Raw genomic sequence first — 16,243 nt, forward strand, 5'->3', positions numbered from 1 at the left:
CGTGTGTGATCGGTGTAATGATTGGCTACCTGTGACATAATCTGCATGACTGGCTTAGCAAAGTGTATCTGTGAAACCACTGAAGCAGCTAACTTTTGAAATTTGCTCAGAAACAAACAATAAATGTCTCAAGATGCACCATGTCTTGAGTCCTTGCAATCATTCGCTACAGGGAGAGAGCACGTCACAGGGGGGAAAAGGAGCACAGTGTCACACCTTTCCATGTGCCCTGTTCCTCTGGAGTTGGAGAGCGCTTGCTGGTGCTCGTCATCACCTCCTCCCCAGCACAGCTGAGGTCACGGTGGTGGCATCCTTCCCCTGGCTCTGTACAGCATCCCCAGCCCTGCAGTGCATCCCCAGCCCTGCACAGCCCCAAGAGGTCCTGCTCCTCGCACAGCCCAGCATTGCACGGCACAGCAGAGCCTGGCACAGCACAGCACTCTGGGGGTTGCTCCAGCTCTGTGCTCCCAGCAAGCAGGCGCAGACGCCTTGGTCCCCCGCCAGTGTCTGGGGGAGGAGAAGTGGTCAGGGCTGCTGCCTTAGCCCCAGCCAGCCACTGCACTGGCTCTTCCCAGCCGTCTGCCCAAGTCCTGCCTGACCTGTGGCTACAGCCAAGGCTTCAGTGGCATTTGCAAAGCAGCACTGTGTGGCCCCATGCCTCAGTTTCCCTGGCTGTGCAGGGCAGCCTGAGGCTGGCATGGCCCCGCACGGCAGCCTTCCTTGCCTCCCTGCTTGGGTGAAAGCAGGGGAGGATTTTTGGGTGGAAAAATGTGGCTTAGGGCACTGATGTGCCCAGCTCCCCACTTGCATCCAAGGAGCAACCAAGTGAAGGAGCAGGGGAGGTAATCCTAACGAACACCGAGGACACACACGATTGCTGTTACCTCAGAAGAAAAAGTGAGAGTTTGTGTCACTTCATGGCATGAGGGCACAGTACACACTTCTAAGAGTTGCCTTGATGCACAGCCCTTTCCCCTGTAGTCACTGGATGGGGACGAAAACATGGACGAGCGTGAAATGCAGCTCCAGGATCACCACAGGCAGCACCTTATGTTCACAGAGAAGAACACTCCTCTAATACCGTGCCAGACAAGGAGGGTAAAAATGGCCAGGGAGTTATTTTACAGCAGCACTCAGAAAGGCTCCTAACGGATCACCCATGCATGGGACAAAATATGTCTTTTACCAGAGCAAAAGCAAGAGCAAAGGGCTCATGAGGCTCAGAAAGCCCAGCACAGGTGGCTGTGTGTGTACAAAATGCAGGAATGAGGAAGACAGGCATCAGAAAGAAGCCATTTGCTGATCCTGACCCATTGCATGGCAGCACAGCTCCACTGCCAGAGACACAAGGAGGACTCAGCCAAAAAACAGGGCTGTGACTAGAGCAGGGTGGCACGGTGTCCACGATGATGAAATGCTCCCAGGCGATTTGCTGAAGCAGAAGCCCGAGCTAGAAGCTCGCGTGCTGAAAGCAGCTAAGTGCAAAGCTGCATAAACCCCAAAGTTTGGCCGGAGCAGTGAAAGTGTCCTGCCCTGCACAAAACGCATGAAAGGGGGAACTGCAGTACAGCTGCTCAGCTCTAAGTGCACACAAAAATCAGGCATTTGCAAGGAGCAGCCCTGGCACTGCTGACTGGCCCCCGCCAGCTTGCGCTACCTGAGCCCCACAGCTGACAACAGCAGGGAGAGTGAAAACGTTGGTGGGCAATGCAGCACCCCAGGAAGGCACCGCCCCTGTAACCAGCACACGGGCCCTTGTGCCACTGGCGCGGCAGCACGCTAGAGCCTGCACGAAAACAAGGGGTGGCGACAGCAATCAGCTATGCTGCTTTATGGTGCATTAAATCAAGAATAGGCTTCAGTTCCTTAGAACACAAAGGTCTTTCCCGACCAATAAATACAAAGCCTTTAAGAGAAGAATGACAAAATAATTGTCCCGAGATAGGAAGTCCTTGCCATTAACAGCAGCATCATCACTGATCAGCTACCCCTCAGCAAAGCTGCTGTTTAATAAAAGCCTGCAGGCAGCGACACCTTTAAAAGCAACAACAATTTACCAGCCCCGATGATACCAGCAGCTGAAGTCTCTGACCAGGGCACATTGACTACACAAACTCTGGACAGAATGATTGTCCTTGTTCTTTATTAGGATCTCTGGCAATACCGAGTTGTGAGTCCATTCCGTAGGGAAAAATATTCTTGCCACAGTTCTTTGTAGCAGCCTCTATTCCACTGTCATTGCACAAACTAATTCTAGGGTGGCAAAAACATCCCTCAGCGATGAGGAGGTCGTGTTCTGGTGTCCTTCTAAGTGCTTCTCCTCTCCACAGTGCTGCTGGCTGTCACGTCCACGCTCTGAACTGGGAACCCTGGGCGCATCGTTCACTGTAAGTTCAGGCCCTGCCTAGCATGGCTCCTTTTTGCCAAGTCTGTCTGGATGAGCTGCAATTCCCACCTCTAACTCACTTTCCTTGAAGTGGAGGACAGTGTGGTCTGGAGATGTGCACTGTGCTGCCAAGACTGCCCAGGCAGCAGCTTTCAAAGCCCTGGCAATATCAGGCAAGCAGTGGTTCCAGGTACCAGTGTCTTAGTGGGGCACAGATGGTCCAAAACTATCCAGCCATTCATTTGACTACTGCCACAGAAAGAGCAGCCCCAATAAACAACTCAGTTTCTGCGGCTTCCCATCCAAGACAACATGGACATTACTGTCTCACGAATCTGCTTGTTGTTCACTCCATAAATGATGGGATTTAGCATGGGGGGAACCACTACGTAGAGACAGGCCAGCAGGATGTGGACGTGGCGCGGGATGCTGTGGCCACCAAAGCGGTGCGTGAAAAAGGAGAAGAACATTGGCACATAGAACAGGAGGATGATGCAGAGGTGGGAGGTGCAGGTGCTCATAGCTTTGCGACGGGCACCTGCAGAGGGCAGCTGGAAGACAGCCCTGAGAATCAGTCCGTAAGACACAGCAATGAACACTATATCTATCCCCAACGACAGCAGGGCAGCTGTTAAACCATACACAACATTGACTTTTATGCTTGTGCAGGCCAGCCTGGCTACACCCATGTGCTCACAGTACGAATGAGGGATAACGCGGTTTCTGCAGTAAGACAGCCTTAGAAGCAGAAAAAGAGCCGTAAAGACGAGAAAGAGGCTTCTGACAATGGCTGCCAGCTCTATTCTCCATATGACTGAGTGGGTCAATAAAGTCACATATCTCAGGGGGTTGCAGATGGCAACATACCGATCAAAGGCCATGCCCACCAGAATTCCTGACTCTGCAACAAAAATAAAGTGAACGAGAAACATCTGAGCAAGGCATGCACCAAAAGAAATGTCCCTCACTCTGAACCAGAAAATAGCTAACATCCTGGGCACTGTAGTGGTAGATAAGAGCAAGTCTGCTACAGTTAATGCAGAAAGGAAAAGGTACATAGGCTTGTGGAGGCTTTGTTCTCTCACTATGGTAAATAGCAAGACTAAGTTGCCTAGAAGGGCAAAAATATACATGGAGAAGAAGGGGAGAGAAATCCAGAGGTGAAACTTCTCCAGGCCTGGGATGCCAACAAGGAGGAATGTTCCTGGCCGGAAGGCTGTGTGATTGACGTCTGCCATAGGGGTCTTTGGTCTTCTACTTAGAAACACCTGAAAAATAAAGGACAGCACAAGAGAAAGCGTAAATGCCAGCAGAGCTCAGCAGCATTGCCAGCTGGGGAAATCCGGTCTCCGCTGAAGTCAATGCAAGTTTTAGCATTCATACCAGAAACTCCGTCACGCTACAAAACATGAGGAGAGAGTGTGCAGAGCTGCACCCTGCACTTGAGATCGCATGGCAACTTTTCTGCCCCTCGGTCTGCATTTTGAGGAGGCATGAGGAAGCTGAAAGCTGCTGAACTAGTCACTGGTTTGTGGGGAGAAAAACAAAAAACCTAAGGCAGAGGTAACAGCAGACGCTGCTGGGCTCCATGTGAAGCCCAGTGCTCTGGGAAGGGAAGAGACGCAGCAACATCCGCTTGCATTAGGCAAGAGGAAAAGTGGGAGGAAATTCAGAGAAAGCCCAGCTAGCAAGGTGGATGCTCACCAGTGCAGCAAAAGAAGGTCAAGGCAGCAAACACAAATTGAAAGGGGCGATTTACATTCAGCCCTAGGCAGAGGCTGCTTCTGGGTGCAGGCCACCCCGCGCCCACGGAGCAGAGGTCGTTCCCCCATTCGAGCCAGGCTGGTGAAACACGGCAGCTCCTGCCGCTCGCGAGGGCAAGGCTGGGCTGCCGAGCTGGGAGCTGCACAACGGGCTTCTGCAGCACAGCCCTGGCTGTGATGACCATGCTCTGTGCGCTCTCCACCCTGCTGCCACATCTGCCTCCCCCATCACGCCCAAACGCTCGTCCCTTACTCTGCTACACAGAGCAGCAGTGCCCCATTGCCTTGTGGCTTTGCAGCCCTCGCCTTTTGCAGAAGACAGCTCCGAGATCGCTGTGACACAGCAACAAAAAGCAGCCCCAGCACTGAGGACTGCACACGGTGACTCACCAGGTCTGGCCTTAAGCAGCGAGGAGGAGCTGCAGGCAGAGATCTTGGTGGAGCATTTGCAGTGCTGCTGTCTCAGACCTCAGCGTATTTATGCTCTCTTGCTGCAAGTCCCAGAAGGATGCTTAGGGCCAACAGGGAGCTGCAGCTCTCTGGTCTGCTCTGAGGCGTCCAGATGCAGGTGATGAAATGTAAGTCTGAAAATGAGCAGTAGAGGCGCAGGAAGCAAATCCATCTGCCCAGGTGAGCAGGAGGGAGTGTGAAGAGGAGAAAGCTAGCAGAAAGTATAAACGATAATTTTGGAATGGTAACTCCTTCCCATGCAGATGAAAGGCAGCATCAAGCAGCAGCTTGCAGAATGTAGTGAGCCAGACAAAACGTGGAAGAAAAGACACAGCACTTATGATTGCTTTCCCAACATCAGCTATAGCTGTCTGCCTTGGAGTGAATACCTGGGCCTTGCCCAGCCGTCACACAGACGCCTGACACAGCCCATCCTGCAGGAGTCCGAATCAAAGCGGATGTGCAAACCCTAGGAACTTCTTACAAGTCGCACGCCACCTGCTATTGTGCAGCACGGGTGTAGTGCCTGTCAACACACCTCAGTTAACAGTGTGCACCTCCAAGGATGCATTACCACTAGTCAATCCTAACTAGCGTCACGTTCTTATCACATATACTCGGCAGAGTTCAGCTGTGAGAGTCTCAAGTATTGAAAGACTTTCCTGATGGGGAAGCAGATCTTCTCACCTGTGGCCTCAGCACCATCGAGAGCTTCACTGTAGCTGCTGCAGCTCTCATTGATGCAGGCACACATTGAGTGGAGGAAAGACTCTTCTGTTCCCCCAGCTGCCTCTTGCCCTTGCACCTGGAGGCTCAGCAGTCTTCTGACAGACACCTTTCAGTCCAGTTTCTGGAAGAAAGGAATAAAGCTTGTTTGAAAGGGCACGCCAAGCAGGTGCCCCCCACACGGAGCTAGTCCGATGCTCAGCAACCCTGCCTGACAGGACACTGCTCCTTGCCACCGAGACAGCAGCACGGACATCTCGAGGGCCTTAGTGCTGCTCCAGACACACTGCTGTTGGTAGGTGTTCACACAGAGCCCAGAGCCTGCCAAACTGGCCTCCTGTTTATGCAAAGTGTGCAGCTATTGTTCTTCCTTCTAAAACCTGCTGGATCAATACTATCACTTCAAAACTTGTCGCTTCTTACCATAGGGATTCACGTCAGTATTCAGTGAAACTCCCGCGAGGATCTCACAGTTCATGCTGGAGCTCTGCAGCACCTTTAGCCTTGCTGTCTCTCATTTGCTTCTGCAGAGGGGAAACTGGGGCACACAACAAAGGTGTGATTTGCCTCCTGCGTTGCTTCTGCCTTTGTATATTGCTCCTCTCCAGCCTTGCAGAGGCAGAAGGTGTGTACGTGGGTGTCTGGGAGTGAGAGAGGGTGAACCCCATGCACACAGAAGAGACTTTTGGCATGAAGTCTGCATCCAGCTGTGCTGAGGGGCTGTAGAAATGTCTCTACTAACAACCACAGTGAGACGAGGATGCCTATGAGAAAATCCATAGAGAAAGTGTTGTGGCATGCAGTCAGCATGTGAAATGCCACCTCAGATTGTGCAGAATTAACTACAGCAAATATTCTCATGGCATACGGAAATGGCCTATATAGAATTACATGTACATGACAGATGGAACTTCCTGTGTTTCAGTTTGTGCCCGTTGCCTCACGTCCTGTCGCTCGGCACCACTGAAAAGAGTCTGGCTCCATCCTCTTGACACCCTCCCTGAAGATACTTGTACACATTGATAAGATTTCCTCTCAGCCTTCTCTTCTCCAGGCTAAACAGGCCCAGCTCTCTCAGCCTTTCCTCATAGGAGAGATGCTCCAGTCCCCTAATCATCTTTGTAGCCCTTCGCTGGACTCACTCCAGTAGTGCCACATCCCTCTTGCACTGGGGAGCCCAGAACTGCACACACTACTCCAGATGTGGCCTCAGCAGGGCTGAGTTAGAGGGGGAGAATCACCTCCCTCGACCTGCTGGCAACACTCTTCCTGAGGCACCCCAGCATACCATTGGCCTTCTTGGCCACAAGGCCACATTGCTGCCTCATGCTTAACTTGGTGTCCACCAGCACTCCCGGGTCCTTCTCCACAGAGCTGCTTTCCAGCAGGTCAACCCCCAACCTCTACTGCTGCATGGGGTTATTCCTGCCCAGGTGCAAGACTCTGCACTTGCCTTTGTTGAACTTCAGCAGGTTCCTCTCCGCCCACCTCTCCAGCCTCTCCACGTCTCTCTGAATGGCAGCACAGCCCTCTGGGGTATCAGCCACTCCTCCCAGTTTGGTATCATCAGCAAACTTGCTGAGGGTGCACTCTGTCCCTTCCTCCAGGTCATTGATGAAGAAGTTGAAGAGGGCTGGACCCAGTGCTGACCCCTGGGGGACACTGCTAGCTACAGGCCTCCAACTAGACTGTGCCACTGAGCACAACCCTCGGAGCTCTGCCATTCAGCCACTTCTCAAGCCACCTCACTCTCCACTCATCTAGCCCACACTTCCTGAGCTTCCCTGTGGGGATCTTATGGGAGACAGTGTCGAAAGCATGGCTGAAGTCAAGGTAGACAACATCCACTGCTCTCCCCTCATCTACCCAGCCAGCCATTCCATCCCAGAAGGCTATCAATCAGATTGGTTCAGCATGATTTCCCCGTGGTGAAGCCATGCTGACTACTCCTGATCACCTTCTTGTCCTCCACATGCTTGCGGATGGCCTCCATGATGAGCTGCTGCATCACCTTTCGAGGGATGGAGGTGACGCTGACTGGCCTCTAGTTTCCCGGGTCCTCCTTCTTGCCCTTTTGGAAGACTCAAGTGACATTGGCTTTCTTCCAGTCTTCAGGCATCGCTCCTGTCCTCCATGATCTTTTAAAGATGATGGAGAGTGGCTTAGGAATGACATGCGCCAGCTCCCTCAGCACTCCTGGGTGCATCCCATCGGGGCCCATGGATTTGTGGGTGTCAAGTTTGCTTAAATGGCCTCTAACCCCATCCTCCTCAACCAAGGGAAAGTCTTCCTTTCTCCAGACTTTCTCTCTTGCCTCCAGGGTCTGGGATTCCTGAGGGCTGACCTCAGCAGTAAAGACTGAAGCAAAGGCAGCATTCAGTAACTCTGCCTTCTCTGCATCCTTCGTCACCACGGCACCCACCCCATTCTGCAAAGGGCACACATTTTCCCTTGGCTTCCTTTTCCTACTGAGGTATTTGAAGAAGCCCTTCTTGCTGTCCTTGACATCTCTCGCCAGATTTAATTCCAAACGGGCCTTAGCCTTCCTCGTCGCATCCCTGCATACTCCGACAACGTTCCTGTATTCCTCCCAAGTGGCCTGTCCCCCTTTCCACATTCTGTGTACTTCCTTCTTCAGGTTGAGTTTTGCCAGGAGCTCCTTGCTCATCCATGCAGCTATCCTGCCTCCTCTGCTTGACTTCCTACTCATAGGGATGCACCACTCTTGAGCCTGGAGGAAGTGATGTTTGAATATTAACCAGCTCTCTTGGACTCCCCTTCCATCTAGGTCCCTAACCCTTGGGAGTCCTCCAAGGAGGTCCCTGAAGACGCCAAAGTTTGCTCTCCTGAACTCCAGGGTTGCCATCCTACTTAGTGCCCTGCCTCCTCCTTGCAGCATCCTGAACTCCACCATCTCATGGTCACTGCAGCCAAGGCTGCCCCTGACCTTCACATCTCCAACCAATCCTTCTTTGTTTGTTACTACGAGGTCCAGCAGCACACCTCTCCTCCTTGGCTCCTCCAACACCTGTGTCAAGAAGTTGTCACCAATGCTCTGCAGGAACCTCCGGGACTCTTTGAGCCTAGCTGTGCTGTCTCTCCAGCAGATATCAGGGTGCTTCAAGTCCCCCGTGAGAACCAGGGCCTGGGATCGTGAGGCTACTTCCAGTTGTCTGGAGAAGGCCTCAGCGACTTCCTCTTCCTGATCAGCTGGCCTGAAGTAAACACCCACAACACGGTCACCCATGCTAGCCTGCCCTTGAATCCTTACCCACAAGCTCTCCACTCGCTCTTCATCCACCCCTAGGCACAGCTCCATACATTCCAGTTGTTCTCTCACACAAAGAGCAACTCCACCACCTCACCTTCCTGGCCTGTCTTTCCTAAAAAGCACGTAGCCATCCATGACAACATTACAGTCATGTGAGCTATCCCATCAGGTCTCTGTAACTGCAACGAGATCATAGCCCTGCAACCACACACACATCTCTAGTTCTTCCTGTTTGTTCCCCATGCTGCGTGCATTGGTGTACAGGCACTTCAGAGAGGTGATCGAGCATGCAGGTTTCCCAGGAGGGATGCAAGAGGATCCTCCATAGCCACATCCCACACGCACTTCCCTCCCTGCATGCACCTGCTGGAGGCATCCTGATTTGAGCAGTCTTTTGCCAACTACCCTGTCACTATAACTCTCCCCTTCCCCCATCTTTCCTAGTTCAAAGCTCTCCTTACGAGCTTGGCCAACCTGTTGGCAAAGACACGCGTGTCCTGCTTAGTGAGGCGGATCCCATCTCTCCCCAGCAGTTGTCCATCTTCAAGCAGGGTCCCATGGTCGTAGAAACCAAAACCCTGTTGCCAACACCAGCGGCGCAGCCAGTTGTTAACTTGGAAACTCCGTCTCCTCCTCTCATCCATCCCCCTCACTGGCAGGATTGAGCAGAAGATGACCTGGCCTCCCAGACCCTTGACCACCATCCCCAGAGCTCTGAAATCCTCTTTGATGGTCTCCAGTTTGCCCTTGGTGTCATTAGTGCCCACATGGAAGAGCAGCAGAGGGGAATAGTCTGATGAGTGGACAAGCCCTGGCAGTCTTTCCATGACATCGCTCACACGAGCCCCTGGCAGGCAACAAACCTCTCTAGACAAGAGGTCAGGTCAGCAGATAGGTGCCTCCATCCCCTGCAGCAGGGAGTCCCCCACAACAATCACCTGCCGCTTCTTCCGGGTGTTCCCGCAAGGCACAGGGTCTGTTGTGCCAGTTGCTTCCCTTGCAGCCATGCCCATCTCCTCCTCATCCTGGAGGGCACTAAACCTCTTCCTCAACTGCAAGTCCTCAGGAGGAGGAGGAGGAGCCTTCCTCCTCCTACAAGCAGTGACCAGCTTCCAGACACCTTCTACAGTGCTATGATGTACCATTTCACATGGCACACAGCCCTCCAGCAACTCCACTGCTGTGGGGGCTTGGGACTCCTGGAGCTGTACAGTCTCCGAGAATACCCTGTCTAGCTCTTGTTCATCCTCTCGGATGCTACGCAGCCTCCTGACCTCCTCCGGTAACTCCCTACTTGACAACACAACTCATCAACAGCAGCACACCTCCTGCAGGAGAGCTGACTACCAGCCCAGGCCTCCCGGACAGGCCCCAAGCACTCCCTGCAGCCTGAGACCTGCAGAGCTGCATCTGCTGTCAGAGGGTCTGTCTGGGTCCCAGCCTCTGACACAGCCAATGCAGCCACTCCAATGGCTGCTGGGGAATGTGCTCTGCAGCGTGTCATGACCACACTTGAGGAAGCGTACACCCCAGGGAGCAGAAAGGAAGGTGCCTCCTTGCACCCTTCTGCACAAACTGCTGCAGCTGTGCACTGCCTCTGGGAGCTGAGCTCTGGGCCTGGCTCTTATATAGGCCCCTCCCTAGCACTGACTCAAGGCTGCTTGACCTGCCCTAATCAAGGGCCACATGGATCAAAGGCCCCAACTCCCTCTGGTCAGGGGCAACCAACAGAGCTCGTCAGCTACCCCTGGCTAGAGCTTCTCCCAGGAGAAGTCAAGGCCTCCTGCAGTTGTCCTTGCCCAGCTTCCCCTTTCCTGTTTGCAGCAATCACCTTCTAGTTCCTCGGGGGTGCTCAGAAAGCCCACAACTTCCAAGAAGGTCCTCAAGTTCTAGTCAGAGCCCAAACACTGCTGCACAAACTGCTGCCTCTGTTCCCTGCCTCTCTTCGCTGCGCTCACGGTCCTACAATATTTGGTGTGGAGATATACCTTTTTGGTGATCCCATGCTGTGTTGGGGAAAATGTACCTTTTTGCTGACCTCATGCCCATTTCTGGCCTCTCCAGTTGCAACCAGTATCAGCTAGTTCCTCCTGGTCAGCCCTGGACGCGGTCAGTTATTTGTGGTCAGCTGGGGCCTGAGATAAGGTGTTTGTGTGTGTGGGGGGGGGATAGTTGTGCTCCACCACACTTTGGGCCTGAGACGGGGGGGAGGTAGTTGCGCTCTGCCCTGCTTTGGGCCCGAGATGTGGAGGGGGGTAGTTGCGTTCCGCCACAAACATCAAAACCTAAAATATTTTCGTGATGATCTTTAATTGCAAAGCCAGCAGTTGACACGCGCTTCTCGCCCGGGAGCCATAAACTGACCCTTGGCAGTTTGGCACACAACACCGGTAATTTTAAGTCTTTGCCATCCGGATCGCGCACCCAGCTTCTCGGCATCTTGTTGCGTCAGTATCAAAATTTGTGCTCCCGTATCTATCAAAAGCTTTCCCAGTTGTCCTTGAGGATCAACTGGAATCCAAATATGTGGGCCATTATCACTTATCTACTGATAAGCCTCCACTTGCCAGACAGGCAGGCCCAATCGCCTACCGGGCGTTACTCGTTTTTTGGCTTCATGCCCTGCGATTCCCCCCTAAGGGGGAGGAAGGCGTTGTCTCCCTTCCTGGGAACTGGCACCGGAGGGGTCGAAAGATGCTCCCTCCCGTTACCGTTATCTCATTTCTGGACTACCTCAGTTAGACTCAAGATAACGCCAGTAAGCTGGCCTTGAATCGCGGCTCTGGGAAGGCCTAGGGCTACTGCTTTTCTCCATAAGTCTTGCCCTTTCTCTTTTTCCTCCTGTAAGTGTTTCTGCAGCTGTTCAATTTGCGAGGACAGTAACAACTCAGTTGCCGTCCTGCCTTCTATTTCCTTCTCTAAGTCCTCTTCCTTCCTATTTCTATTCTCCCTTTCTTGATATGCAGCTCCTAAACAGGTACCTAGCATTCTGCAGATAACTCCTTTCCCTTTTCCGTCCTTTCTGTGGTCCCTAGTCGCTTTTAAGTGTTCTTCAACAGCTTCCCGATTATGCCAGTTTTCACAAGCCCACTCCTCGGAGAAACTGGGACTCGGATGCACTCCATGCCTCCGTAAAGAATCGGTGATACCACTTGCCAACATGCCGACTACACCAATTTGTCACGAAGGAGTGACGCACTTCACTCGTAAGAGGGAAGCAGCACTGTGTTTATTGCGGTAACAGAGCGACTTAACAAAGCTCAGTCGTAAATAAGAATGATTTAATGAGGTTTGAATGGCAAGTGATTTACTGCATGAAGGACAAGATGAGATGCATGCGCAACACAGACCCTCCCGTTGAGTCACGAGGTTCAGACTGGACCCCTTGCTTTCTAAACTCCTTTGGGGAGGAGCCTAGGTGTGGCTGGATCCGATCCTAGTCTCAGACTTGGTCAACGGTTTATGTCTAAGGAATTATGTGCACAATTAATCAGAGATATAAGTCAGCAAAGTTTTGCGAAGTTCGCAAAAGTTCAGCATGCTATTAATCACTTACTGAGGATCTGTTGCGGGTAAGGAATCTCTCAACCTGGAGGAGTGACCTTGAGAGGCGTCCCTGCTCAAGAGAGGTTCTGCAGAGCAGCCCGCTGCTGTGCAGGAGAGCTGAATGGGCTCTGGGCTGCCCCCTATTTGTGTGTGTGTGGGGGGGAAGATGATAGACTCATAGTCCTATTTGCATGCTAGACGGGCCTTAGTTGGCCCATGCTCAAGTAGCCCCTGCATACGTGCTGTTTACAGGGAGGTCAGGTTGAGGGGGAGATGTGGAGGGTCATGACAGGGTTAAACTGGTGGAAAGTTGCAAGTAGCAAGCAACAGGAGCCTCAGACAAACATACCCAAGGACACCGGTGCAGCTGGGAATGATACATCCTGAGAAAGTACAGATAAACTAGCAGAAGCCAGTGGAACCAAAGTTAAGGGCAAGACAGCTTTTCTAAACAAGTAGCAAGGTACAAGACATGATCGCTGCGTGCGTGATCGGTGTAATGATTGGCCACCTGTGACATAATCTGCATGACTGGCTTAGCAAAGTGTATCTGTGAAACCACTGAAGCAGCTAACTTTTTAAATATGCTCAGAAACAAAGAATAAATGAGCACATCACAGGGGGGAAAAGGAGCACAGCGTCACACCTTTCCATGTGCCCTGTTCCTCTGGTGTTGGAGAGTGCTTGCTGGCGCTTGTCATCACCTCCTCCCCAGCACAACTGAGGTCACGGTGGTGGCATCCTTCCCCCAGCCCTGCACAGCATCCCCAGCCCTGCACAGCCCCAAGAGGTCCTGCTCCTCGCACAGCACAGCATTGCACGGCACAGCAGAGCTCGGCACAGCACAACACTCTGGGGGTTGCTCCAGCTTTGTGCTCCCAGCAAGTGGGCGCAGACGCCTTGGTCCCCCGCCAGTGTCTGGGGGAGGAGAAGTGGTCAGGGCTGCTGCCTTAGCCCCAGCCAGCCGCTGCGCTGGCTCTTCCCAGCTGTCTGCCCAAGTCCTGCCTGACCGGCAGCTACAGCCAAGGCTTCAGTGGCATTTGCAAAGCAGCACTGTGCGGCCCCATGCCTCAGTTTCCCTGGCTGTGCAGGGCAGCCTGAGGCTGGCACGGCCCCGCACGGTGGACTTCCTTGCCTCCCTGCTTGGGTGAAAGCAGGGAAGGAGTTTGGGGTGGAAAAATGTGGCTTAGGGCAATGAAATGCCCAGCTCCACACTTAAAAACTTGATTAAAGCTAAGTGCAAAGCAGCACAAGCCTCAAGGCCTGGACTGAGCAGTGAATGTGCCCTGCCCTGCACAAAACGCATGAAAGGGGGAACTGCAGTACAGCTGCTCAGCTCTAAGTGCACACAAAAATCAGGCGTTTGCAAGGAGCAGCCCTGGCACTGCCGACTGGCCCTCGCCAGCTTGCACTACCCGAGCCCCACGGCTGACAACAGCAGGGAGAGTGAAAACGTTGGTGGGCAATGCAGCACCCCGGGAAGGCACCGCCCCTGTAACCAGCACACGGGCCCTTGTGCCACCGGTGCGGCAGCACGCTAGAGCCTGCACAAAAACAAGGGGTGGCGACAGCAATCACCTATGCTGCTTTATGGTGCATTAAATCAAGAATAGGCTTCAGTTCCTTAGAACACAAAGGTCTTTCCCGACCAATAAATACAAAGCGTTTAAGAGAAGAATGACAAAATAACTGTCGCGGGATAGGAAGTCCTTGCCATTAACAGCAGCAGCATCACTGATCAGCTACCCCTCAGCAAAGCTGCTGTTTAATAAAAGCCTGCAGGCAGCAACACCTTTAAAAGCAACAACAATTTACCAGCCCCGATGATACCAGCAGCTGAAGTCTCTGACCAGGGCACATTGACTACACAAACTCTGGACAGAATGATTGTCCTTGTTCTTTATTAGGGTCTCTGGCAATACCGAGTTGTGAATCCATTCCATCGGGAAAAATGCTCTTGCCACAGTTCTTTGTAGCAGCCTCTATTCCACTGTCATTGCACAAACTAATTCTAGGGTGGCAAAAACATCCCTCAGCAATGAGGAGGTCGTGTTCTGGTGTCCTTCTAAGTGCTTCTCCTCTCCACAGTGCTGCTGGCTGTCACGTCCACGCTCTGAACTGGGAACCCTGGGCGCATCGTTCACTCTAAGCTCAGGCCCTGTCTAGCGTGACTGCTTTTTGCCAAGTCCATCTGGATCAGCTGCAATTCCCACCTCTAACTCGCTTTCCCTGCAGTTGGAGACAGCGTGCTCTGGAGATGTGCACTGTGCTGCCAAGACTGCCCAGGCAGCAGCTTTCCAAGCCCAGGCAACATCCCAGCGCTACTGATGGCAGCAGAGCACACCTGCAGCAGGCAGTGCTTCCAGGCACCAGTGTCTTGCTGGGGCACAGATGGTCCAACACCATCCAGCCATTCATTTGGCTACTGCCAAGGGATCTGTGAAGTGTTTCTTGTGCTGTGAGAGGCACAGACACAGAGAACCTGCTACCAAAGGTGAGGGAGATGCTGGGAGAAAGCGGTGCATTTCCATATTGTCACAAACTCATGCAGTAATGCTGGAGGGTGCGATGGGACACGACGACAGAGCCAGAATCGGCTATGCTCCCCTCTCCGGGTGTCTCATCCTCGCGATGCAGATCCCTTGACAGCAATGAGAGGATTGGCATGGCTGATGCTTTCCCTAGTCCCCACAGGGACTTGGCACAAGCGCGTCACAGGACTGGAGACATGGAGGCCCTCGGAAATGCTGCACCCAAGCTTTGCCTCCAAACCCTTTTGCAGGAGCAGCGTCTCTCTCTGCCTTGAACTAATGCACAAGCTCTGAGCAAGGCAAAGAAACACCAGCCCCAATAAACAACTCAGTTTCTCCGGCTTCCCATCCAAGACAACATGGACATTACTGTCTCACGAATCTGCTTGTTGTTCACTCCATAAATGATGGGATTTAGCATGGGGGGAACCACTACGTAGAGACAGGCCAGCAGGATGTGGACGTGGCGCGGGATGCTGTGGCCACCAAAGCGGTGCGTGAGAAAGGAGAAGAACGCCGGCGTGTAGAACAGGAAGATGATGCACAGGTGGGAGCCGCAGGTGCTCATAGCTTTGCGACGGGCACCTGCAGAGGGCAACTGGAAGACAGCCCTGAGAATCAGTCCGTAAGACACAGCAATGAGCACTATATCTATCCCCAACGACAGCAGGGCAACAGTTAAACCATACACAACATTGACTTTTATACTTGTGCAGGCCAGCCTGGCTACACCCATGTGCTCGCAGTACGAATGAGGGATAACGCGGTTTCTGCAGTAAGACAGCCTTAGAAGCAGAAAAACAATCGGGAGGACAATGCAGAAGCTTCTGACAACAGCTGCCAGCTCTATTCTCCATATGACTGAGTGGGTCAATAAAGTCACATATCTCAGGGGGTTGCAGATGGCAACATACCGATCAAAGGCCATGCCCACCAGAATTGCTGACTCTGCATTAGAAATAAAATGAATGAGAAACACCTGAGCAATGCATGCACCAAAAGAGATGTCCCCCACTCTGAACCAGAAAATAGCTAACATCCTGGGCACTGTAGTGGTAGATAAGAGCAAGTCTGCTACAGTTAATGCAGAAAGGAAAAGGTACATAGGCTTGTGGAGGCTTTGTTCTCTCACTATGGTAAATAGCAAGACTAAGTTGCCTAGAAGGGCAAAAATATACATGGAGAAGAAGGGGAGAGAAATCCAGAGGTGAAACTTCTCCAGGCCTGGGATGCCAACAAGGAGGAATGTTCCTGGCCGGAAGGCTGTGTGATTGACGTCTGCCATAGGGGTCTTTGGTCTTCTACTTAGAAACACCTGAAAAATAAAGGACAGCACAAGAGAAAGCGTAAATGCCAGCAGAGCTCAGCAGCATTGCCAGCTGGGGAAATCCGGTCTCCGCTGAAGTCAATGCAAGTTTTAGCATTCATACCAGAAACTCCGTCACGCTACAAAACATGAGGAGAGAGTGTGCAGAGCTGCACCCTGCACTGAGATCGCATGGCAACTTTTCTGCCCCTCGGTCCGCATTTTGAGGAGGCATGAGGAAGCTGAAAGCTGCTGAACTAGTCA

At 52.6% G+C, this 16,243-nt stretch overlaps 2 protein-coding genes across 2 annotated transcripts; both read right to left on the minus strand.

Annotated features, from left to right (window-relative positions):
* Window positions 1–2,667: 2,667 nt before the first annotated feature.
* LOC136990995 (olfactory receptor 52Z1P-like) lies at window positions 2,668–3,712 on the minus strand. The gene is made up of 2 exons (XM_067289470.1): window positions 3,694–3,712; window positions 2,668–3,617 (listed from the first exon to the last, which is right to left on the minus strand). Exons 1-2 carry the CDS (start codon window positions 3,710–3,712, stop codon window positions 2,668–2,670), a joined length of 969 nt encoding a protein of 322 aa, XP_067145571.1.
* An 11,319-nt stretch (window positions 3,713–15,031) lies between these two features.
* On the minus strand, window positions 15,032–15,958 carry LOC136991059 (olfactory receptor 52Z1P-like; the record flags this gene model as incomplete). Its single annotated transcript, XM_067289545.1, has 1 exon — window positions 15,032–15,958. A coding segment is annotated over exon 1 (927 nt), but the record flags the coding sequence as incomplete, so codon positions are not given.
* Between the last annotated feature and the right edge of the window lie 285 nt (window positions 15,959–16,243).

Source organism: Apteryx mantelli, chromosome 1 (assembly GCF_036417845.1).
Source record: "Apteryx mantelli isolate bAptMan1 chromosome 1, bAptMan1.hap1, whole genome shotgun sequence".
NCBI lineage: Eukaryota > Metazoa > Chordata > Aves > Apterygiformes > Apterygidae > Apteryx > Apteryx mantelli.